The sequence below is a fragment of the Macrobrachium nipponense genome, chromosome 26, assembly GCF_015104395.2.
Source record: "Macrobrachium nipponense isolate FS-2020 chromosome 26, ASM1510439v2, whole genome shotgun sequence".
Classification (NCBI taxonomy): domain Eukaryota; kingdom Metazoa; phylum Arthropoda; class Malacostraca; order Decapoda; family Palaemonidae; genus Macrobrachium; species Macrobrachium nipponense.
In genome coordinates, this window is record NC_087215.1 from 61,800,817 (window position 1) to 61,828,316 (window position 27,500).

Consider the following 27,500-nt stretch of genomic DNA (forward strand, 5'->3'; position numbering starts at 1 on the left):
CTCTCAATATTAAAAAACTTCTGCCTTCAATTAGGCAAACGTAAAAGAGGTGACATTCCCAACCGCGTCTAACTTCCGCGACAAAAGCGTACAACGGACGGAACCCGCACTTAACGGGACGTGGAATATCACACGTCTTCCGAATTGATCGTTTATCATTGCATGTTCTGAAGAATGGGGGGAAATTTCTCTTGGAAATATCTCTACGCAAACAAACACGCCCATCGAACTGTAGGTTTTGGAGAATGAGGGCCAAAAGGTGGATTTGTTTTGTAATAACCTTTACACACACACACACACACAGGTCAAATCTCTGAGAGATGGAGAGAGACAGACAGGCAGAGAGAGATCTAATCTGAGAGAGAGAGAGAGAGAGAGAGAGAGAGAGAGAGAGAGAGAGAGAGAGGTCAAATCTCTGAGGGAGGAAGAGAGACAGACAGACAGAGAGATAGATCTAATTTCAAGAGAGAGCGAGATCTAATCTGTCAGAGAGAGAGAGAGAGAGAGAGAGAGAGAGAGAGAGAGAGAGAGAGAGAGAGAGAGAGAGAGAGAGAGAGAGAGATCTAATCTAGTCTGGGAAGTGGGCAGAATTGACAGGTAATGTCTCTGGCTAAATCATTTTCCTTACGAGGACTGATTTCCAGAAAGTTTATATAACCTATAGGAGAAGTTATTTCGCACAACTGCTTTGAGGCAAACAAAGAGTCAAGAGCCTCTGACTCGAGGCAACTTCAGGAGAACAGTAGTGAGAGAAAACAAGTAGAAATGGCTGCTCAAGAGGACAAAACACTCCACCCCTCTAGACTTTCTATTTTCAGTCGGTCTTGAGTCATGTTTGTTCTGCTTCCGGGAACTTTTTTTTTTTTCTTTTTTTTTTTTTTTTTTTTTTCTTTTTTTTTCTTTTTTTTTGCCAGCTCCGGATGTCTTCATAATACCAGTCAATCTATATCGGAAAGTTGTTATCACTCAATATAGTTACTGGGAGATTTTGTACTTACGGCCAACAATTAACTCCTAAACACCTTGGGTATGAGGAACCTCAAATTTTCGAGTAAAAAATGCAACGCATAACTACCCTACAACAATTTTCATCGTATTCTAATTACATGATAACCAATTTTATTTATTATTTGTTAAATTAATTATTCTTCTCTAATAACTGATCTAATCTTCCCGAATTCCTTATTAATATTTTCATATGAACGCCGTCTACTTTGGAAGCTTGAATTTCAACTCGGTGGCCGGTGTGGGCTGGTTCCATATGATTAGGGTTCTTCTTCTGAATAATAATAATAATAATAATAATAATAATAATAATAATAATAATAATAATAATAATAATAATAATAATAATAATAATAATATAGTAAGAAAAGTGATGGACTCCTAAGGAGGCAGGATGCAACCCGGAGCCCCACACTATAATAAATACCACCCAGTCGAATTGGAGGACTGTGCTAGAGCCAAAAAAAAAAAAAAAAAAAAAAAAAAAAAATAATAATAATAATAATAATAACAAACCTATACACATTATTTTATAAATTATCTGTATAATCATACAAGACGTTCTCTGGACAATACTAACTTTGAAACAAGACAAAGTCTAGGTATTATGAGTTGTGAAATACGAAGCCTTTGCCTGTATACACAAAAAAACAATCATCCTCATCAATATAATCACTCAATTTTCTCGGCACCAACAAAGCCAGAAAGAGACACTCAGCAGATGACACCTATTCATGCGGAGCAAGGCCGAAAGGGGCCATTGACTCGAAATTCAAGCTTTCAAAGAACATGATAAGGAGCTTTTGCTCATCCACAACAAGTATAATGGCTAGCATTTGCTACACACAACAATATAGGGCGAAGCTTTTGCCTCACACACAAGTATAATAGAGCTTTTTGCTCACACAACAAGTTATAGGGACTTTTGCTCACACACAAGTATAGGGAGCTTTTGCTCACACACAAGTATAAGGAGCTTTTGCTCACACACAAGTATAAGGAGCATTTGCTCACACACAAGTATAAGGAGCTTTTACTCACACACAAGTATAGGGAGCTTTTGCTCACACACAAGTATAGGAAGCTTTTGCTCACACACAAGTATAAGGAGCATTTGCTCACACACAAGTATAAGGAGCTTTTGCTCACACACAAGTATAAGGAGCTTTTGCTCACACACAAGTATAGTTTTTTTTTTTGCTCACACACAAAGTATAGGGAGTTTTTCTCACACAGTTTAGGAGCTTTTGCTCACACACAAGTAAAACCGACGACATCAAGCAGTTGCACGCCAGTTCTCCTTATTTACTCAAGAATACGAATTACGACACACCAACGCCAAACTCAAAACTTCATCTATCTTAATTAGTCCAGAAGAAATTACAGGCATACGCTGGAAGGAAATTAAGACAGCGCCTCGGAAACGATAATAAACAGCCGAGTGCTGAGAGGGAGTGTAAACAGTCTACTACAAATTCACCTCGAGATTAATGCAGTCATCTATCACATCTAGAGCAACGCAAATAAATAAATAAATAAATACATAAATAAATAAATAAATAAAGAACTCTCATTTCGCCCAGGGTTTCTCGGAGGAGGTCGTCATGACTCGGATGCATCCTTCAAGCATTAATATTTCAAATGACCATTTCACGAAAGTGGAACGATTTTCTGATTTTCTCGCGCTTCCTGGCCTGAAGTAAGGCAGCAATTTATGACTATCGCTCCTCCTGTTGATATTTCTGCTATCCCTTCATACTATTTGTTGCAGACATTACTGTAAAAGCGGCAACGATGATTATTTTTAAAATAAATAACAGTCGCCTTGATAATGAAACAAGTTAAAAAAATAAGTCTGGAAAACAATTCGCTTATCCTGAAATACATTACATAATTCAAGGAAATATGTGAACTGAAATATATAATTTAGAAAAAAGGCCAAGCTCTGGGACATATGAGGCCATTCCGCGCTGAAAATAAAGTTGAGACAATTGTTAAGAGAGGGTAGGAAGTAAGATGGAAGAAACAACATATGAAAGGAGGTAGAGTAAAAGGAATGAAAGGGGTTCCAGCTAAGGGCCGATGGGACGCTGTACAGAACCTTAAGCAATTCCTACGCGCCGCATGAGGTGCACTGACGACACTAACCCACTGCAGGGCCGACGATGCCACAAAACCTTGAAATGAAAAGCGTCGCCTCGCTGACGTTTTCAGTGCGAAAAATTTGAGAAATATGACATTTTGATGCTGAATCCTGAGAGAGCATGCATGTACATGGGACGGAAAGAATACGGGGAACATTTGCCTTGCTGCCATATTCCTGACACTTCATGACAGCCACGGAAAATATGATGTTTAAGACTATTTGGTGGTTGTCTACTTCCTCTTACCGCGACAGTCCCTAGATCGATCAGCCACGGATATATGTATGTGTGTGTGTGTGTGTGTGTGTGTGTGTAGAAGCACGGAGGCGAGGGGGGGGGGGGGGGGTGGGGTGGGGGGGGGGGGGGTTGTAGAAGAGACGAAGGCGACTAGGACCCATTTTCTTAAAAACACCCATGGTGCTCCTCATGTCCTAAGCAGTGAATAACATACCTAGCAGTCAGTCAACTGTGATGGATCACATCCAGCGTGGAGGAAGGCATGAGGTCAGAAGCCTCACCACAAGAAGGGTATAGTGAAATTGAATACATATATATATATATACATATATACACACATACAATATACATATATGAGACTGATTCCAGAGGCGATTGACATTCATCTCACCCGAGCCAGCGGCACCCTTCTCCTCCTCCTCCCCCCTTCTCCCTTCTGACTTCCCTATTTTCTCGTGCACAGACCAACCAATGATCTGAGGCTGGGGAGGAACCCTAGGACCTCTTCCCTCCGTTTATGTCCTGAATCCTGCCATCGTTCTTCCTTCCATATTGCAATCCTCTCTCTCTCTCTCTCTCTCTCTCTCTCTCTCTCCATAGCATTCCATACATCACCTTCCATTCATTCTTCGCTCCCTGCATCAGTTGCCTCCAATACACCCTATCTCTTTTCCTCCCGTCCCCCTCCTCCTCCTCCTGCCCAGGCACTCCCTTCATTCCTTAGTGTGGTGGAGTGGCGTGGACAGAATGAACTGTTTGTCCAACTTTGCGAATCTTCACTTCTGGATGATGTCAACGGTACGCACCAGGCGCTCCCTTTAATATCTATGTAAATTGCACGTTGTTGGCTCTGCTGGGAAGCAGGGGGGGAGGGGGAGGGGGGGATGATGTGCTCGCAATGGGGTGGAGGGAGGGGGGAGTGTCAGCAGATGATGGGGGAGCGGGTGATATCCACCCCTTCACCTCAAGCGCCCCCCCCCCCCCTCATCCCAGACTAAACTCAAGGCGCCACAATCCATCCCGAATTGGTAACTTACTCTTCGCATCGCCTTTGGGTGTCACAGGCTGTAGCCTCCTCCAGTCCAGCACCTTGCTGCGTTTCAATCACTCATTTTGGACTGATTGATTTAACGCTGTCGGCGAGAGTCTCACAAACACACTCACAAACTTGCGAACGTAACCTTATTCATTCATATATGTATTTTTTTTCCATGGACGTTAAGCAGTTTCAAATACATCTTACGATTCTAGTCTTATTTGTAATATAATTCACGCTCGCTCCCATCAACGATGGCTGCAATAGTTTTCTTACCAACTCAGAAAGTCAGCAAACACTCTTACGACTGTAGGTCTAAGGAGCTGTACCAATTCAATTACCGGAATTAATCAATCAACTTGGGTGGTCGCATGGAATGTCAATTCTTCTCTTCAAAGTCCTGCAGCACCCGGGTCCCTCTGAGTATGACGTCATCCTCGCGTTAAGTAGGATGCAAATGCAAATAAACAAAACAAACATACCCAAGCGAATGACACCTTCTGTGACTGGTCTCCCTCTTTACAAACCGAGCCCTCAACACTGTCACTAGACGCTAATTTCAATTTCTAACCGAAACCTCTCGAATAAGGGCACTCCACACTGAACAATGTGTGTGTGTGTGTGTATGTGTATGTAAGATTCTTAAATGACAAAGCAAAGCCAAAACATGAGCAAACGTTCACTCTCGACGTGGTTCGGAAGTCACGTAAAGCCGTTGGTCCCGTTGCTCAATATCCACTGGTTCCATGCAACGTAAAAAACACCATAAAAAAAAAAAAAAAAAAAAAAAAAAAAAAAAAAAAAAAAAAAAAAAAATTCTCTGCTTTCACAACGTTGTCATGATACAAGTTATTTCGCCTGTTTTCATCGCTGGTCTGCAGTCGGTGTGTATTCACTTCATTTCAAGTATCAGTATTTTGCAAAATTTCTCTTTCTATGACACTGAAATTCCCTTTACCTCACAAATAGGCATTATACTCCGATGAAGTTTATTCAGCAAGCTGATGTTTGTGTGGAGGGGGGGGGGGACGGGAGTGAGCTAACTCTAAACAACAATTTTGCAAAAGCGTCTAGAATGCTTTCTTTGTGACTGACTTGTGAAACGTAGAGGTAAGGTTCATGAAGTCTGAAACTTGGAAACCTGGTCTGAATTGAGCTTAGCGTTTCAACAACGTATCTTATAACACTGTCCTTGTGGTAGGGGTGTAAGAATACTGCCACCGTAGGTCCTGCGTGTCGTAAAAGGCGACTAAAAGGACAGCTGCTGCCTTGCAGTTTTACTTTTGAGTAAAAGGCTAAAACCACCACCAATAACTGTGGAAACTGCTACCTTGCAGGTGGACTTTTTAGTCAAAGGCGAGGACCACCGCCAATAACTGCGGATGATGACAGCAAGGGCATGAGGTCGTAAAAACCCCTTTGCCAAACTACAAACTATGCCTGATGTTTTAAGGAATATGGCGCATCAGGCAACCGACCCCTTAATGTAGGGATAACGGTGGGATAGAAGAAGAAGAAGAACGTATATTATAACATCCAACAAACGTCCGTATCCCGATCACACGACGCAAACGTTTGTAATTTCCTTTTAGATAAACTGCGCTTAAAATATTATTAGTTATGGACGGAGTAAGGGACAAGGTACGTGAAGAGATAAGGGCACGGGAACTTCAGTCACTGAACAGATACCAATCTCTTTAGGATTGAAGGCATCTAAGCTTAAAAAGTCATGTCAAAGGTCGAAATAAAGAGGGAACATGTAACACAAAGCTACCCAGAATATATCCGAACAAAAGCATAAAATCAGGCTTAATGGGAATTAATATCAAAATTAAGGATAAGACTTGGCTCTAAAAAGAAGACAAAACATTACCAAATAACATTATACTGGAACAATAATCATAATAACTTCAAAAGTTTAATTTACTTTATGCAGAACTTCGTTCTCCCCTACAACAAAAACAAAAAATACTGCTAAAAAACTCTCACGACAAACCAATAAAAAAGAAAAAAGTTCATGGACAACTAATACGGTTTTCTCAGCTTTCCCGATTTCTGATTTCTGACAGAACAGAACTGGTTAAATAGAAGATGATTACTTTATCACCGAGACTATCGGAAATTCCCGAGTGAAGGGGAACCACGCGATTTAACCTTTGCCAAAATTTCGCACGGCACCTCCGTGAAACTGGGGGGGCGTCCCCTCGAAGAGATTCCAGCTGGCGACAAGGCTCAAATTTACACTTCCTTTCACAAACAACTCGAAGCTCAGGTCAACACAGCGTGCCTAAGCCGTCCTGTCTTTCCAAGGAGTCGAACCTGCGTGCTATTACTGCTAGTAACGCGATTGTCCACCATGGGATCACGAGAAATAATAAAAAGTTGTGTCCGTGCGTTTGTGTGAACTGGAATCCCACATGATTCGCGAGAGGATTTTGCGCAATTTGGCAGTTGAGATTTTCGTATCACTTTATTTTCTAGTCTTCATGTCCGAGCCAACAGTCAGTGGAATAAATGGCTGTGGACACTCACCTTTTTCTCAAAGCTATTTATTTCTTTATTCCCCATTTCCTTCTGTTACTTCTTTCTAATGAATCTCACATTCTTTGCAAAATTGAATTTCTAGTCAATGGCCCATGTGGGATTCTTCCATATGAATAAGTTTCATCTTCTGAATAATAATAATAATAATAATAATAATAATATAATAATAATAATAATAATCCATTTCTTCCTCTGGTTTGCATCTGCAGCTCCAGTCTCTGATTGTTTGGTTACTGTCGTTGTGGTGGTTAGTTGCTGTATGACGACCTCCAAGTACCTGACCGTCTTCCCCTTCAATTGGGCTGAATACCTGGCTGTCCGAAGAAGCTCCTCTGTTGCCAGAGGTTCCATTTACGTCGTTGTCGTTTAATCCCTCATTTCTTTCCATCATTGCTGATTTTTGCTATTTAACCCATAGCTGGACCCTACCCCATCAGGAATAGGTACTCATTTACAGCTGAGTAGACTGAGGAAATTATGGTAAATATCCTTTCCCAAGGAATCAACGCCGAGGAAAGCGGTCACCCAACCAACGATTGACCACCCCCAATGTTGCTTAACCAGTCAATTGACGGCCTAACCCTCTTACCATACATCAAGCTGTATGGTAAGAGCATCAAGGAAATAGATACCCTAATCCAGACTGTAAGGATTGTATCTGGGGACATCAGGATGGAGTTTGGCATAGAAAAATGTGCCTTAGTCAACATACTAAAGGGCAAAATAACAAGGACTGAAGGGATAAAGCTACCAGATGGGAACAACATCAAACACATAGATGAGTCGGGATACAAATACCTGGAAATAATGAAAGGGAAGGATATAAAACATCATGAGATGAAGGACACGATCAGGAAAGAATATATGCTGAGACTCAAGGCGATACTCAAGTCAAAACTCAACGCCGGAAATATGATAAAAGCCATAAACACATGGGCAGTGCCAGTAATAAGATACAGCGCCGGAATAGTGGAATGGACGAAGGCAGAACTTCGCAGCATAGACCAGAAAACGAGGAAACATATGACAATACACAAAGCACTACACCCAAGAGCAAATACGGACAGACTATACATAACACGAAAGGAAGGAGGGAGGGGACTACTAAGCATAGAGGACTGCGTCAACACTGGGGCAATATATGAAGACCAGTGAAGACGAGTGGCTAAAGAGTGCATGGGAAGAAGGACTGATAAAAGTAGACGAAGACCCAGAAATATACAGAGACAGGAGAAAGACAAGCAGAACAGAGGAATAGCATAACAAACCAATGCACAGACAATACATGAGACAGACTAAAGAACTAGCCAGCGATGACACGTGGCTATGGCTACTAAGGGGAGAGCTCAAGATGGACACTGAAGGAATGATAACAGCGACACAAGATCAGGCCCTAAGAACCAGATATGTCCAAAGAACGATAGATGGAAATAACATCTCTCCCATATGTAGGAAGTGCAATACGAAAAATGAAACCATGAACCACATAGCAAGCGAATGTCCGGCACTTGCACAGAACCAGTACAAAAAGAGGCATGATTCAGTAGCAAAAGCCCTCCAATGGAGCCTGTGCAAGAAACACCAGCTACCTTGCAGTAATAAGTGGTACGAACACCAACCTGAAGGAGTGATAGAAAACGATCAGGCAAAGATCCTCTGGGGGCTATGGTATCAGAACAGATAGGGTGATACGTGCAAATAGACTCATTGATGTCGCAATACCATGGGACACCAGAGTTGAAGAGCAAGAAAGGGGAAAAAATGGATAGTATCAAGATCTGAAAATAGAAATAAGAAGGATATGGGATATGCCAGTGGAAATTGTACCCATAATCATAGGAACAATAGGCACGATCCCAAGATCCCTGAAAAGGAATCTGGAAAAAAACTAGAGGCTGAAAGGTAGCTCCATGACTCATGCAGAAGAGTGTGATCCTAGAAACGGCGCACATAGTAAGAAAAGTGATGGACTCCTAAGGAGGCAGGATGCAACCCGGAACCCCACACTATAAATACCACCCAGTCGAATTGGAGGACTGTGATAGAGCAAAACAAAATAAATAAATAAATAAACAATAATAATAATCACATTATAATGAAAACGCATTAACTCAAACATATGAATAGGGTTCATTTTCTGAATAATATAATAATAATATAATAATAATAATAATAATATAATAATAATAGAATGCCTGAAAATATATGGGGCAGAGGAAAATACCATCAGCTTCCTCAAAAATACAATGCTCAACTGGAATACAATACTTACAAGCTTCTGGAATAAGACTAGCAGAGGTTAATATCAGGAGAGGGATCTTCCAGGGCGACTCACTGTCCCCACTACTCTTCGTAGTAGCCATGATTCCCCATGACAAAAGTACTACAGAAGATGGATGCCGGGTACCAACTCAAGAAAAAAGGCAACAAAATCAACCATCTGATGTTCATGGACGACATCAAGCTGTATGGTAAGAGCATCAAGGAAATAGATACCCTAATCCAGACTGTAAGGATTGTATCTGGGGACATCAGGATGGAGTTTGGAATAGAAAAATGCGCCTTAGTCAACATACAAAAGGCAAAGTAACGAGAACTGAAGGGATAAGGCTACAGATGGGAGCAACATCAACACATAGATGAGACAGGATACAAATACCTGGGAATAATGGAAGGAGGAAGATATAAAACACCAAAGAGCTGAAGGACACGATCAGGAAAGAATATATGCAGAGACTCAAGGGCGATACTCAAGTCAAAACTCAACGCCGGAAATATGAATAAAAGCCATAAACACATGGGCAGTGCCAGTAATCAGATACAGCGCAGGAATAGTGGAATGGACGAAGGCAGAACTTCGCAGCATAGACCAGAAAACGAGGAAAACATATGACAATACACAAAGCACTACACCCAAGAGCAAATACGGACAGACTATACATAACACGAAAGGAAGGAGGGAGGGGAGGACTACTAGTATAGAGGACTGCGTTCAACATCGAAAACAGAGCACTGGGGCAATATTCTGAAAACCAGTGAAGACGAGTGGCTAAAGTGGTGCATGGGGAAGAAGGAACTGAATAAAAGTAGACGAAGACCCAGAAATATACAGAGACAGGAGAAAGACAGAAAGAACAGAGGACTGGCACAAACAAACCAATGCACGGACAATACATGAGACAGACTAAAGAACTAGCCAGCGATGACACGTGGCTATGGCTACTAAGGGGAGAGCTCAAGGAGGACACTGAAGAATGATAACAGCGGCACAAGATCAGGCCCTAAGAACCAGATATGTTCAAAGTACGATAGACGGAAATAACATCTCTCCCATATTGTAGGAAGGTGCAATACGAAAAATGAAACCATAAACCACATAGCAAGTGAATGCCCGGCACTTGCACAGAACCAGTACAAAAAGAGGCATAATTCAGTGGCAAAAGCCCTCCACTGGAGCCTGTGCAAGAAGCATCAGCTACTTGCAGTAATAAGTGGTACGAGCACCAACCTGAAGGAGTGATAGAAAACGATCAGGCAAAGATCCTCTGGGAGCTATGGTATCAGAACGGATAGGGTGATACGTGCAAATAGACCAGACGTGACGTTGATTGACAAAATCAAGAAGAAAGTATCACTCATTGATGTCGCAATACCATGGGACACCAGAGTTGAAGAGCAAGAAAGGGGAAAAAATGGATAGTATCAAGATCTGAAAATAGGAATAAGAAGGATATGGGATATGCCAATGGAAATTGTACCCATAATCATAGGAAACAATAGGCACGATCCAAGATCCCTGAAAAGGAATCTGGAAAAACTAGAGGCTGAAGTAGCTCCAGGACTCATGCAGAAGAGTGTGGATCCTAGACGACGGCGCACATAGTAAGAAAAGTGATGGACTCCTAAGGAGGCAGGATGCAACCCGGAACCCCACACTATAAATACCACCCAATTGAATTAGAGGACTGTGATAGAGCAAAACAAAATAAATAAATAAATAAACAATAATAATAATCACATTATAATGAAAACGCATTAACTCAAACATATGAATAGGGTTCATTTTCTGAATAATAATAATAATAATAATAATAAATAAATAACATAATAATAATTAATAATAATAATAATTAATTAATAAATAATAATAAAATAATTCATTACAATGAAAAACGCATTAACTCATACATATAAATAATAGTGTTCATCTGCTGAATAATAATAATAATAATAATAATAATAATAATAATAATAATAATAATAAATACAGCGCGTTGTTACTAATTCCACAACAATCAAAACGCACTACCTCCTAAGGGAAAAAAAAAAAAAAAAAAAAAAAACTCAATGGCTGCCTATGGGGAAAAACTCAAATCACCCATCTGCCTTCTTCCGTTATTCCTTCCTTCCTTCCTTCCATTCCTGCTCTTCCCAGTAACGCCCCATCCTTCAACCTGGCCCTCTTTTCGTTCCCTCCATCAGGAACCGTCGCCCCGAGATCCCTCCCAATTGCACCTCCGCCATAAAACCCAGTCTTGGGAGGAGGCAGATTTGAGACCGGGGGGAGCGCACCAGGCGACGACGAGACGCGAGACAGACCGACCAGAAATGGATGTAGATGAGGACGCCAGGTATACATAAAAGCTCCCACCACCTCACCCCATCCCCCCTCCAGTAATCCCCAGAATCCTACGAGAGGGAACGGCCGTTACAGAAGGCAAGGTCTTGCTCGGAGAGGCCTTGATTTCGTCTTCCATCTGTCTAGCGGGTAAGAAGAAGTCACTCACGATCTAAGAGAGTTGGCACCGAAATGCAACTCAGAGAGAGAGAGAGAGAGAGAGAGAGAGAGAGAGAGAGAGAGAGAGAGAGAGAGAGAGAGAGAGAGACTCTTTGTCATCAACAGGCAACAGTGGCTTGCAACATAAACTCGTAAGAGGAGGTCAACATATTTAATGATAAATAACATTAATAAGACTGGTAGCAGTAGCTCATTTGCAGGCATAAACAAAAAATAAGTGTTATCTGTAAACATTGAATGGTCCAACCTTTTAAAAGTTTCAGAACCATAAAACAACTGATAGTCCCTTATCTAACTCAAAAGGTAAAATAAAATGAAAAATAAATCTCAACCGTCTAAACCTAAAAAAAAAAATATCTAAGTTCGACTTTAGTACATTTAATTACTGCTGAGTTGGGCATTGATCGACAAAAAAATAAAACCTTCAAAAAAGGGGGTCAGGTCACTTACAGGAAATAATTTACAGAAAAAACGATCTGCTATTTTAAAAAGAAAAAAAAAAGGAAAAAAAAGAAAAAAAAAAAAAAAAAAAATAAAATAAAAAAATATATATATATATATATATATATATATATATATATATATATATATATATATATATATATCATATTATATTACCTTTGCTCGAAAAAATTACCCGGAAGTTTCCCTGTAAAAAGAAATGTACGTAGTTGCTGCATAACTGTAGAAGAAAAGCTAATAAAATATTAACTTAATTTCTAACCATTATCCCAACTACATAGTTTGACAGGTGCTTCCTTTATGGGTCAGAAGAAGAAGAAGAAGAAGAAGAAGAAGAAGAAGAAGATCAAAGCAGCAAATCTTAATAAATATACAAACACTAATAGGCAATAGGCCTTACATAGTCAAGAAAACGTGGAGCGCTTAAACATAACCTAAATCATGGGAATTACAATAACGTTTGATTTCAAGCTACAATTCTCAGCATAGCCTTTTAACGAACGTCATACCAAACGGACGTCTAGACAAAAATAATGACGACTTCGACAAAGGCAACGAGGACCAAGAGTTCTCGAAGTTCTTGTTGCCCAAAAGGCAATCTCTTAAACAAAAACTCGCGCTGAGGTATGTGACACAAGATCTTGGAGTTAGTGTTGGTTCATTTACTTAACCCACCATCGTGCTGGTCAAGTCTGGCTCCATGGAAGCACTCCTGGTTTCTGATTCCTAATCACTCACTCCAATAAACACAGCAACGGTCACCACACGACTTTTAGGACCAAGTGCAGAGCATTCAAACAATGCTTTCAACCAAATTTATTACAATTATATATTCGCTGGTGGAATAGGCAGAGAGAGAGAGAGAGAGAGAGAGAGAGAGAGAGAGAGAGAGAGAGAGAGAGAGAGAGGAGACGAACATAATCTTCTCAAGCAAAACAAGGAGAGAGCTACCAGAGAAAATAACTTTTTCCATCGCAAGAAATTTCATTCCTTTCCTCTTCGAGTTACTCTTTCTTATGACGATAGAAAGTCAAATGCCGATAGGACCACAACCAGGAACGCAGGTTTCACTTCCTCTTTCGCTCTTTCTACGCACTCACTCACCCTCCCTTCCGCTTTTGCTCCCCAACACTTCCCGACAAGAAACAAAGCAGACCGTAGTCAGAGAAAACAATGGACACAAAGTTCCCATTATCTGGAGGTACCTTACGAGTACATTACTTGATAAGGTTTGCAAAGGAAGCATGACAAGTCGCCGGGGCCCTTGCAGCCTCCCTCCTCCAGAGAGAGAGTAGGTATATATATATATATATATATATAATATATATATATATATATATATATATATATATATACGCACACAAACAAACATACACACCTACACGCAATTTATATATATATATATATAATTAGTAGAAGGATCTACGGTAATATTCTTTTGTCAAGACGAAATATATTTGTAGAAACATATGTTTGTATATATTTCATCTGTATATATTTATACAAATATATTTCGTCTTGATAAACAAGAATATTACTGTGGAGCCGTCTACTGTTTATTTAGAGGCACGATACGTTGTTTTTGTATTGCACTCGCACACACATATATATACTTATATATTACTACACACCACACACACATATATATATATATATATATATTATATATATATATATATTATATATATATATAATGACTTGTTATAAGAAAATATGCTCTCGAAAATCATAACCCAACAAAGCACAGTTTGGTCCCTAAATAAGTAATTTTCATAAATGCAATAACCATACCATCCTTCCTCTCTCTCTCTCTCTCTCTCTCTCTCTTCTCTCTCTCTCTCTGCGCTTCTTCCACCTTCGCTGCCGCAGCGAAGAATCTCGAGGGAGACATCGGGCAGCGCCTTGTCTCCGCCGTCGGAGCTTTCAGGAGAATCAGTCGGGTCCTCATCCCCGTTCGAGATCAGGACCTACGACTGGGTGATAAATATACTAAACCCTACCTCTCTACCCGGCCCACCCCCCACCCCCACCCCCTCCCTGCGACCCCCCACCCTCCCTTCCCCAATCTCCAATTCCACAGCAACAGGGTCGCCCTGACATCAAACCCCCCCCCCCCCCCCCCCCCCCCCACCCCCCCAAATTCCTATACACAACCAAGACACCATGGTCTCGCTTCGTTGCTACTGGATGAGGCCATGTTGGTAGAATGCTATTCGAATGTACAAATGGTATTATTACGTGCATACGCATCCACGGAAAACGGCCTTCAACAAAAAGGGAATGAATAAGGAAGGTACAACAAACAGACAACACTGAAGGGGGATATAACAATAAATAAAGACAAATCATGGAAATCATGGGGGAAAAAAAATAATCATGCCCAAAAATAAAACACACTATGTCACGAACCGTTTTCCAAGCCGTCAGACTCTAGATTATATGTCCGGATCCTTTTCTTTCCCACCGTCATCCCTACATGAAGGGGTCGGTTGTCTGATGCGCCTTCTCCTCCACTGCCTTCTATCAAAGGCATCATCCTCCACCAAACTTCTATCTCGCCATCTAATATGTCCGTATGTGTGCAAGCTAATGAGCATATATCAAAACATGCTTACCAATACATTGACACAATTTCCATTCACCATTAACAGTTCGAAAATGAGTATACATTTACTTCATACTATTAACCTGCAGTTAATAGTATTAAGTACTCATTTAATACTATTAACCTCCAGTTTCCTAACATCTTCCATGATGCGTGTGCTGCTTTAAGCTGTAACCAACAGCTTTTCCGTGCACTCTTTCCATTCTATTCGCAGAGACTCCAGGGGAAAGGAGAGATAAAGATGACTACCGTATTCCTACTGACCTGCTGAATCGGGGATATTAAGGTATTAATAAATGAGTAAAGATTACATCAGCCATCTGGCTCAACTGTTCAATAAAGATAAAGGGCTAATTATTAATAAATGAGTAAAGATGACACCGCTGATCTGGTCAAACTTTAATAATGATAAATAATAATAATAAACTAACAGTTTCATTTAGTTCCCGTGACAAAATGAACGCCTTTCAGTCTAGCCTTTCCTTCCAATATCACTACAAACTTAACACAACTTCAAAAATCACCGTTTCTTCAAAAATTATTGATTGTCTCCCAGATTTTATGAGTCATCTCTCCAATCATTTGTAACAAACTTTAAAAAAATAAATAAATAAAAATAATCGAAGACATGACTCATAAAATCTGGGAAACAATCAATAATACTTTTTAAGTTTTTTTTTTTTTTTTTTTTTTTTCTTTTTTTTTTTTTAACAAACCTTATTGTCCTCGTTGGACGAGTCGGTTACATTCCCGACTACCGATCTCAGGGTCCGGGTGTCGATTCCCCGCTCTGCCAACGCCAAATCAGAGGACATTATTTCTGGTGATGGAAATTCATTTCTCGAAGTGGTTCGGATCCTACAATAAGTTGTAGGTCCCGTTGCTAAATAAACAATTGGCTCCTAGCCACTTAAAAAATATCTAATCCTTCAGGCCAGCCCTACGACAGCTGTTAATCAGCTCAGTGGTCTGGTTAAACTAAGATATACTTCTCTTTTTTTCTAACAAACCTAACATTTTCCCTAATCACTGGCGGGCATTCACTTCCCTACTGCCAACCTAGATCCCTACTGACGACAGCCTCCCCTTCTCTCCCGAACAGCAAATCCTCTCAGCAGCAGCAGCCTGCATCGTCTGACAACAAGTCCTTCGGGGAACCATTTACCAATTATTTCTCTCATTTCTAGGAAGATTCTCTTCAGAAGGGAAAATCAGAAATGGGCAAAACCCCGTCACTCCGCTGGACTTCACAATCTCGATTTAACCTAACAGCACATTGCGTGAAGAAAGTCCACAAATCCCTACGTCTTCAGCCATACTGAACTCAGGAGAGAGAGATGATAGTTCTCAAAAATCCTTTTTTTTTGTGAATTTTCCATAAGTTCCATCAATAAAACGATTACAATGCCAACAGACGTCCCAGACCATTTCTAGTGATCTGATTTTAACAGAGGCAATTTCTAAGATAGACGATTTTAAGTGGCAATTTCTAAGATAAATGTTGGCGTGGTTTAATTTTCTGGCTATTCACTGGTAATTTGTTTACGAAACCTGACGTCAAAAGTTTATTGCCGAGGATATATTTTTGTCTACGAATGATACAGGTAAAAAATCATTTAAATACACCTTATTCCCAGGAGAATTAACTCAATCTATCTTCAACGAGATGACTGTTTTCATAACTTATTAAAAAAAAAAAACTCGGCGAATTAAAAAAAAAAAAAAAAAAACTGCGAATTAAGATTCAATAATAAAATGATCCTAACATGAACCATTTTTCTTAATTTCGTCTCTTCACAAACTTCCTGAAACTTTAAAAATCATACAAAGCATGTGAAAGATAAATCTACTAAGCAGAACCAAAGTAAACCTTACTCTCCTTTCTTTTTTCTCTAGTATATATATATATATATATATATATATATATATATATATATATATATATATATATATATATACCAGCAAAAGCCACAGGGAAAATTTTTAAAAAAGAAAAGACAGAGTGCCAAGTACTTTCGTGTATTCAAACACATCTTCGTGGTTACTTTTGTGATTTTATAGTTTATATATATATATATTATATATATATATATATATATATATATATATATATGTGTGTGTGTGTGTGTGGGTGTGTGTGTGTGTGTGTGTGTGTGTGTGTGTATATACATACACATTAGTAAGGTAAAGCTATATCTTTACTTCCCTTGAAATACAATCGCTGTCAAGTAACTCTACCCGCAAATAATACCATGATTTAACATAATTTCAGAGCAAATGACACTGATTCTTACTCATCATGAAAAGAATGAATGCAACCGTCCTATTCCTATTGATACCTTTCTATATACCGCAAATCATACACCGTTCACCACACATGTTTGGTCATTTTTCTCCGTGGAAAGTCTAACGTGATAACAACGACAAAAAATGCTATTACGTTTCTTCTTCTCTTTTTTCCTTCACACTTAAAGTCGATCAAAGGCATCAAATATCGATGCAAGATCTTTACGTCAAATCCAATAACAGTCTCCCGTTTCAAATTGTCACACAAGATTTTTCCCCCCGCAATAATAACTTGTGTAAGAGAGAGAGAGAGAGAGAGAGAGAGAGAGAGGATAGAGAGCGAGAGTAGAGAGAGAGAGAGTTGAGAGAAATTGATTCATCAATAATAGGTGGGACTTGAGATGAGTGCTTCAGATAGAATCGCGCAGAATACGCTCCTCAAAGCTTAGACAGAGAGAGAGAGAGAGAGAGAGAGAGAGAGAGAGAGAGAGAGAGAGAGAGAGAGAGAGAGAGAGAGACTAAGTCCTCGATAATATAAAGTCCCTTGTTACTTCTAACAATATCGGATTATGCTTGAAGCCCGTTGCTCAATACGCTTTTCGAATGCCAGGCAGACACCGGCATGAACGCTGAAATGCAACACATCTGGAAATAGGAATCTTAAGGAAGTAGGTATAGCACAGGATAAACAAAATCAATAGATAGCAGCACTAACCAGCTGCAAATTCAAATAAGTCGTTTTTAAAAATAACGAAATTACTAGTGATAAAAAAAATAAAGCCTTGCTTGAAAATTGAACGTGAGGAAAGAGAAGGTGAAAGCGACAACCAATTAACGATTGCAAAACTGAGTCAAAACTATGTCAATATGGATGATGGTGAAATACAAATCAAGATAGCAACTTAATGGAAGGATACACAATGACGAAGATTCCTTGGAAAACGAAGCAAAATTATACTTTTCTACAATTATTTTCAAACCGAATGGTTGGAATAACTGTCTAAGTTGTGGACTCCCTCGTGAGTTAATAACACGACCAAGAGAGAACAATAAACAACAGAGTGCAAGCAACTATATTTTGCATGCAACAAGCAAAGAGAAAAGACCTTACAACCGAGTGCCAATGAACCAGGTTGTAACAGCATCCCCGTTAAATCTCCAGTAATGCAGACTTATGTGGATCGATTAAAAAATGCCTTTACGTACTCCGAGCCATCTATGGAACTGGGTAAAGCAAATGCACTGTGCCCAGTTCATGGTATTATGCAGAAGCCTTGGGAAACAGCAAGCAAGAGGGGAATGAACAGCATAAAGTTTCCTAATGAAGTAATGGCACGTGTTCTGTGGCAGCCACATCACCAAACAAGTACTAAATGCGCCGAAGTTTCTGTATAAAATCATGAGCAACGACCACCGGTAGCGTTTCAGTTACTCACCAGGTACGGTAGAGTGAGGGTGCGTCGCATCCCTCCAGAGAGTGCTGCCAGATGCACGATCCATTGCTAACTTTACCCTTATATCAAATAACTACTGAGGTTAGCGGGTTGCAATTTGGTATGTTTGATGATTGGAGGGTGGATGATCAAAATACTCATTTGCAGCCCTCTAGCCTCAGTAGTTTTTTTTCAATTGAGGGCCGACAGACGGACAGACAAAGCCGACACAATAGTTTTCTTTTACAGACAACTGAAATGCTAGGATTACCTTCAAAGTCAACTGACCCATGAGCGGACCTGTTCTGGTAATCCGCATGTGGGTTCGAATCCGTCCACAGAGATCAGAAAGTATTCTTAATTATTCCATTTGGGCCTTAAGGTTTGTAGTGACAAGCATATGCAAAAAGTGTGAAGAAATCGAAAAGTTATGATTGGAATTGTGGTTACTACAATTATTTAAGTATATGGTACAAAGTGACCGCTTGATTCACACATACACACACATACACTATATTTACAAACACACAGACACAGACACGGACACACACACACACACACACACACACACACTATATCACAAAATCTACATAAGAAAGTGAGTTAAAACAGGGACTTTGAACAATTTTATATATACATTATATATATTATACGCACACACTACGTATGTACATCTCCACATCACCTTCCCAAATTAACAGAGGTGTCCAACGATGGCCAAGTAAAAAAAATATATCTTTAAAGAAGTTACAGAATTTTCCATAATCTCCCCAACCAGTAACTTCATATCTTTCCTTAACTTTCTAACTTTCTTTTTCGACTTCCCTCTGTATCTAATTACAGGCGTTATCGAACCCTACCTACCGCGCCCCCCCCCCTCCCCCCCCCCCACCCCCCCCCCCCCCACCCCCCTCCCTCCCCTCCCCCCCCCCACCCCCCTCCCCCCCCGCCCCCCTCCCCGCACCCTCCTCCCCCCCCCCCCCCCCACCCATCACAATCTTCCTAATAAATTTCAAACAACTTACTATGCTTTCGCAAGAGGTCCCCCCCCCCCTCTCTCTCTCTCTCTCTCTCTCTCTCTCTCTCTCTCTCTCTCTCTCTCTCTGAAATACCAAATATTGAAAAACAAATTCTGCAGCAAGTATATACCGGCACTTTAGATAATATCAGAAGCTTAAAACAAATTAATCGAAACAGTATGTGAAGTGAAGTCTGGGTTACATAACGAAAAGTAACCTTGATTAAACTCCTCGAAAACACAACATTAACTTTCTCAGAAGAAAAAATTATGGATTATGTCTTTTTAAAAATATATAAAAACCAGAAACTCTCAATAAACTTATGTGGCTTCAAAATGTGACAGTCAATAACGATAGATCCTGATAAATATATCTATATATTTACATTACCTTTTGTCAATTCAGAAGCTTTTCTTCTTTATTCCTTTAACCACAGAAACTGTAACGTCTCCCCCAAAACCCCCCCCCCCCCCCCCCCCCCCCCCCCCCCCCCCCCCCCCCCCCCCCCTAAAAAAAAATAAAAACCGTGGCCTTTAGGCCATCTGACCTCTGACCCGTACCCACGTAGCCACTCTACCCTGACACCGAATACAACGGTTATCTATTACGAAATTCTATTAAGAAAAGCATAAAGTTGAACACCCAATCCCTCTGTTACACATTCTAATGGTTCTATTACATGATACTGAAAACCACTTATCGCCCCCCCAAATAATAATAATAAAAAAAATAAAAACTTCAAAAGTAAGTTCCTTATGAAAACCCTCAGAGAACAGTGAAGTTTGCGAATCCCAGGTGAGAATTCCAGCTCTAAAACAAAACATATTTCTACAGATAACAATCTCTACAGAAGTGGAAACGTCTACTGATGTGAATAAAGCCAGTTTAAGCATTTTAATACTCACCGCGTCAAAGCTCATGCAGACGATAAACACTCCGGCAATCTTACCTCCTGAAACAAAAACAAGGTTAACAAAATCCAGAAAATGAAAATACATCTGAAGAGGTTCTGAGTACTCAAAACAATACTATTGGTTGATGGACAGATCGAGAAAATCAAGGCTAGAGTCAATAACCGTATACAAGTCGAGCAGTGGATACAATGGCATGACTTCCGACTTTCACCGTTTATGAATGACTACAGTGACTTGACTGACTCATTCATGAATGCAAGGCCGAATGACCTGGCGCTAGCACCGTTGGGTCATACAGTACCACAGACTATACTGACTTCATATTCTCCCTTAATTCACATTCCCATTAAACGTTAGCATCACACTCGCTATGTCGCAGAAACGGAAGGCCACATCAGTCTAAGCCTAAAGAATATTCACTTAGACTTTGACATCGATAATGCATTACTGAAGCCTACCATTAATACTATAGATTCACATCAACCGTGCATCTGATGTCAAGGACAGTCCCTTACGACGCTCTCCTGATTGGTTGTTGATAAGCCAGTCACAGAGCAGGAAACTCGCAGTCTCTCTCAATGTTCACACAGGCAGGATGTATGTTCCACTTCTCCTGAAGGATACGTCTTTCAAAAGTATCCTTCGGAGAGGTGGAACACACATCCTGCCTATGTGAACTTTGAGAGATACTGAGAGTTTCCTGGTCAGTGATTGGCTTATCAACAGCCAATCAGGAGCGTCGTAAGGGATTGACCTAGATATCATGCACGGTTGATGTGATTCTACTATAGTACGTTATTAAGTCATGTAAATAAAACGAGTTCTTTATATGGTATTGACAAGCACGTCTAGGGGCGCATATCGTTAGTGTTTTTCCTTTACCCCAAATTTCTAATCATCAAAAGAGACTACGGTTGGGAAATGAGAGAAGCAATTGCAAAACTATAATATCCACACGTCATCAGTAAATGTAATAAATGTAATGAGGGGAAAAATACCGGGAGATCAACGGTGATACGAAAATATTCGTAAGGGCACCTTACTCCTACAAATCCTCACCTAAGGTGCAGTGCCCCTTCAGACAGGGTGTGTGTGTGTGTGTGGTGTGTGTGTATGTGTGTGTTGTGTGTGTCGTGTGTGTGTGTGTGTGAAGGTGAGAGAGAGAGAGAGAGAGAGAGAGAGAGCGCACGCAAGGGAGAGGAGAGCTCCAACCGCCATTCTTCTTAATATTCCTCGCTCTCGGCACATAGGCTTCATTAAATAAAATGTGTACATATATTTATATTTCCATATATATTACATATATATCACACTGTATATATATATATATATATATATATATATATATATATATATTATAAAGTATAAAAGGCCCATTAAAACACTCTGGTTTCAAGCTAAGGACTCTATTTCAGTGGACTGACTCCCACCTTTATCAAGTAGTGAATCTTGATAAGGATGGCAGTGTTTTAATAAATAAATACGCTATATTTTATGCTGTTTAACATGCACTATTTTTTTTTACATTTTCATTCTAATAAATAAATCATAAATATCCAATCCTAAAATTCGTGCATCTTTCACTCAACGCGAAACACCTTTTCCAGGCAATTTTAGTCTGTTTCATAGACCTTTCCTAACCCCCAACAAAAACAAAGTATTTTGTAGGCTTACTCCACGAGTAAGCGAATATCAATTGTTTTCATTTACTCTTCATAAATGGCACAGTCAAATTAATTTTCCTCTCAATCTCCCTTTGGGCTCTTTCACGAAATTTATATATAACTTCCAAGAACAAAATCATATTTTTACCCGTTATGAGGTCAATAACCACAGCAACAATGCAATGACCTCTCTGCACTAGCTTCCACATCAACCTGTATGCATCTCATTCATTCAAAATAACCTTTTGATTGTAAGCCCCCAACTCCCTCTAACCAGAATATCAAAAAATACTTGCCCTTTCCTCTTCATGAACTAACGCAAAATTATAGTTTAAATTTTTCTAAAATATCCATACTTATTTATTATTCGTGAAATAGACCCTTCATAAAAATTATACGCAAATGCCATGGAGGAATCAAATCATGAAAGCTTTTTTTTTTTCTCTCTCTCTCTCTCTTTTTTTTTTTTTTTTTTTTTTTTTTTATCAAACATCCATTCTTATCTATATTCATCCCACTCGACCCTTCATAATACATTATTCGTGAATGCCATCCAAGAACCAGAAAATAAAGTCTTTTATTTCTTCTCCTTTCCAGAACGCGAAAATGGTTCGTTTATCATCGACTCGCACTCGCCTCCTTGCCGAGACCGTCGTAGCCCTGATCCTCTTCGGCACAGGTGAGGATTACCTGTATACAGTTCTTGATACGGTTAGTTTTCTGTTTCGATGAATGGGCTTTGCACTCTGTGAAAGACAGTTGGCGAAGTGAAAGAGCTTTTGTCTGGTTTCAGAGGAATGCGTGCGAGAATGAGTGCAGATTGCTACTACTACTACTACTACTACTACTACTACTACTACTACTACTACTGGTATTACTTCAATAATAATAATAATAATAATAATAATAATAATAATAATAATAACAATAATAATAATAATACTAATAATAATAATAATAATAAAATTTTCACTTTTCCGACTTATATCTTCTTGATGATATGCATGATCATTTTGGTTTTGGTTACACAAAATTATAATAGTGTTACTTCATAATAATAATAATAATAATAATAATAATAATAATAAAGAAAAGTGATGGACTCCTAAGGAGGCAAGATGCAACCTGGAACCCCACACTATAAATACCACCCAGTCGAATTGGAGGACTGTGATGACAAAAAAAAAAAAAAATAATAATAATAATAATAATAATAAAATAAATAATATGAGGAATAAATCCAAAGGTTATGTAAAGGCACGTACATAGTATATTTAAAGAAAAACATGTACAGATTCCCGAAAGCTATCTGTACAGTTTTAACTTTAAATATATGTACATGTACATAACTGTGGATTTGTTTCTCCATTTTAAGACTCAAGCTACTGAGAGTATTTTTCAATATAATAATAATAAAATAATAATAATAATAATAATAATAATAATAAAATAATAATAATAATAATAATAATAATAATAATAATAATTTAATAAATAATAAACGAGCACCAACCAGAGGGAGTGATAGAAAACGATCAGGCAAAGATCCTCAGGGACTAAGTATCAGAACGGATGGGGTGTACGTGCAAACCAGACCAGACGTGACATTGATTGACAAGTCAAGAAGAAAGTATCACTCATTGATGTCGCAATACCATGGGACACCAGAGTTGAAGAGAAAGAGAGGGAAAAAATGGATAAGTATCAAGATCTGAAAATAGAAATAAGAAGGATATGGGATATGCCAGTGGAAATCGTACCCATAATCATAGGAGCACTAGGCAATATCCCAAGATCCTTGAAAAGGAATCTAGAAAAAACTAGACGCTGAAGTAGCTCCAGGACTCATGCAGAAGAGTGTGATCCTAGAAACGGCGCACATAGTAAGAAAAGTGATGGACTCCTAAGGAGGCAGGATGCAACCCGGAACCCCACACTATAAATACCACCCAGTCGAATTGGAGGACTGTGATAGAGCAAAAAAAAAAAAAATAAATAAATAAATAAATAAATAATAATTAATAATAATAATAATAATAATAATAATAATAATAATAATAATAATAATAATAATAATCATATAACATGAAACAATGGGTATCCTTTTTTCTTTTTGTGTAACCCTATAGAAGCAGTGTTTTGCAGTTACATTTCTTGCTTGGACACTGATTCTGTGACAATTTAAAACGGACGAGTTGTAATTTATCGCGATACGTAAAAAAAACCGCAATATATATATAAACAATAACAGCGAAAAACGACAAGCTGAACTTAGGTGAACAAAATCTCAGTGCTTTGCCAATTACATAGGTGTCCCAGAAATAAAGACATAGTTACATCAATTCTTTTGCACTCTGTAAAATTAAGATGGACTGTATTTCTCACGTTGTATAGTTTATTGTTCGCTATGCTCCCTACTGCACAGTAAAGCTTATTACCATCATAGCTTATTACCATCATTTCTCACAGTATTGGTAAAAATGATAAAAAAAAAATAACCTTTACGCTTAATTCGGTATTTGTCGTCATTTGTAGCACAGGACAAAAACAAATCATCGGTTTCACTCTTCACTCATTTCTTCAAAGCTTTACTTATCATCATTAACGATGCGCTGAACGAAGGTGATGTAAGTAATGTACCTAAATACGATGCAACTGAAAAAAAATGATCTACACTGCGGTATTTCCAATGACACAAGGGCAATAACTGCTTAATAAGATGCTTGAGCAAATTCAACATGTGTGAACAGCTGGGATAAATAATCGCGACAAGATTGAATTTCCCCATAAATTTTTTCTTTTATTAACTAATAAAGCAATACCATTAATAACTTCTGATTAATCTCATGTTTAAAAAGTAACAAAACACCGTATTATATAAAAATAAAAAGTAAAAAAAAATGAACTTCCATTACTTCCTTTCTCAAAATTTTATCCTGTAAGAGAATTCCTCGTTTCCCTATTTACAAAGCTCCTCTCTTCTTAAATACAGAGTAAATTTCATTCTTGTGCTTGCCAGTAACCGAAATTAATCATTAATGCTTCATATATTTGAAGAAAAAAATTTTTTTTTCCACATTTCCTACTTATATCTTTTTGATGATATGCTTGACCCTTTTGGTTTTAGTTGCACAAAAGGACACAATTTCCCATAATGCCATATATCAGTACTTTTTGAACCTAAATAAACAGCCTTCATTTGCATACAAATGTATATCTTAAATCTCAAAAGGTATAATGCTAAAGTACTCTGCAATTTGCTTGATCAACACAACTATCGTAGCTGCAGAAGCACTAAGCTGAGCTGATCAAAACAGAAACTTACAAAATCAAAGCAATTTTGACCATTCATATTCGTGCAAAATGAATGTTCAGTGCCCCTAGCACCATTTTTTTAAGAGTCAACGGCATTAAAATTTATTCTCAATTATATTATCATTTCTCATTTAAACGTACTAAAACGAACAGATTTCTCTTAATATCCGACTGCCCAAACCTATCTGTAATAACGGAAGCACATTAATAGTGTTACTATTCAATATACTCTTTAATTATTAATCCTTATAATCTGCAACGAAACCTAAGAGGCCAATTACAGATCGGCATTAACAGCGGTCATTAGCCATTCCCAGTAATTAACTGGAATGTTACGTTAGCATCAGCGCCTACTGTATCATTTAGCGGATCATTACCATATTATAACAATAATTATGCGATACATGAGTTAACCAAAACAGCTGGTGGAACCTGACAATGGAATCACAGAAACTTATCTATTTCGCAGAATCGTCGCTGATGTCACTGCAACGAGGGTGGGGGTAACCTCATTGAGGTCCTCGTTACGGTATATTATATATATATATATTATATATATATATATATATATATATATATATATATATATATAATAATATATATTTTTTTTTTGTGACGGATCATTAATCTTGAGCATGAGACCGTACCACACTCCCCTCACCGTTAGACAAATCCTGGGTTCGATCCCGTGAGGGAGCGGAAATGATTTTGGGTCCGTTCCATGAAAGGCCCATGTGTGACTCGACCCAAGCAGGCGAAGGTAGTGGACAGCATCCTCAGGTGATGAGAAAGAAGCAAAACAAGAGGGCCTCGAAGAGGTAATCCCATCCACCTGATAACATTCATCATATTCTGCTCCCGGCTGTAACCAACATCAGTCGACGACGTTACGACTTTTACATCAACTTTGGTGGACTTAATGACTAATCACCCTTGTCGGAAAAGAATATATATATATATATATATATATATATATATATATATATATATATATATATATATACATATATATATACTTTCTGCTTTTGAATATTAGTACCTCCTACACCGATTGTCCAGTACTACTAAAATAACGTTCCAGACTAATATTCCAACTGAGATACGAGTGCTCCCATATCAGATGTAAAATGAATGCCTGATGCAGATCAATATTATCTAAGAATCGTTACCTTTAAATTTTTAAAGTAGCCACACCCTAACAACAGTAGTTAGAGAGAGAGAGAGAGAGAGAGAGAGAGAGAGAGAGAGAGAGAGAGAGAGAGAGAGAGAGAGAATGCTTGAAACTTTTGCCTCTACCATAAAAGTGTAGTACATTATGTTATGGATTACCATAATTAAGTTATCAAATTACGTCACAAGGTCATCAACACATTAAAATACAAGACATTTTACGTAGAAAAACTAATAGTACTTTAATGATATAAAATGATATCAACAGTCAATACAGAGGACAAGAACGGCAACAAGAAAGAGAACATTTTAGACCTCAAAAGGGTTTGTCACACCAGCAAGTCTTCCGGGACCTTTCGGGGTTGAAAGACCTAATTTCCACAAAAGCAGCCAATAATTAACGCACAAATTGAAGCAGCTCGTGTGACAGCACCATAAAGAAAAGGTGCGACATCAATTATGCATCTGTATAGAGAGAGAAGGGGAAAAAGTGGCTTCCTTGGTGTTAGACTAGGAAGGTTATCTATTTCAAGGTCTCATTTCTCGCTATGAGAAATGTAGGTTAAAAGTGTAGTTCGCAAACGATGTTGAAAACAGCCGTTTTGAAGGTAATCTTAAAAACATAAAAAGTCACAACAGTCATTAAAAGTACAGGAAATCGCCGATTTTTAGATTCCACTAAATCTGCAAAACTCGACATAATTTCAATTATAAACATTATCACTGCCACGACTATTGTAACCTGCAAAGAAATAACAGATAATTTCTTCTATCCAATATGCCCGACAATTTTTCCCATTTCTGTGTACTATGAAATTCATTAAAGCCAGCCTCTCGAAGAAGCAAGTCACTCACTAACAAGGTGCTT

General features: G+C 38.7%; 1 protein-coding gene across 8 annotated transcripts in view; it reads left to right on the forward strand.

Moving 5' to 3' along the window:
• The window catches only part of LOC135200329 (neurotrimin-like), a 482,527-nt gene that overhangs the window by 404,624 nt on the left and 50,403 nt on the right, over positions 1–27,500 (forward strand). For all 8 annotated transcript variants that reach the window (XM_064228888.1, XM_064228892.1, XM_064228885.1 and 5 more), the window contains exon 2: positions 22,745–22,826. In XM_064228888.1, coding sequence (XP_064084958.1) covers positions 22,754–22,826 — 73 coding nt within the window. In that variant the 5' untranslated portion in view covers positions 22,745–22,753. The remainder of the gene's footprint in view (positions 1–22,744; positions 22,827–27,500) is intronic.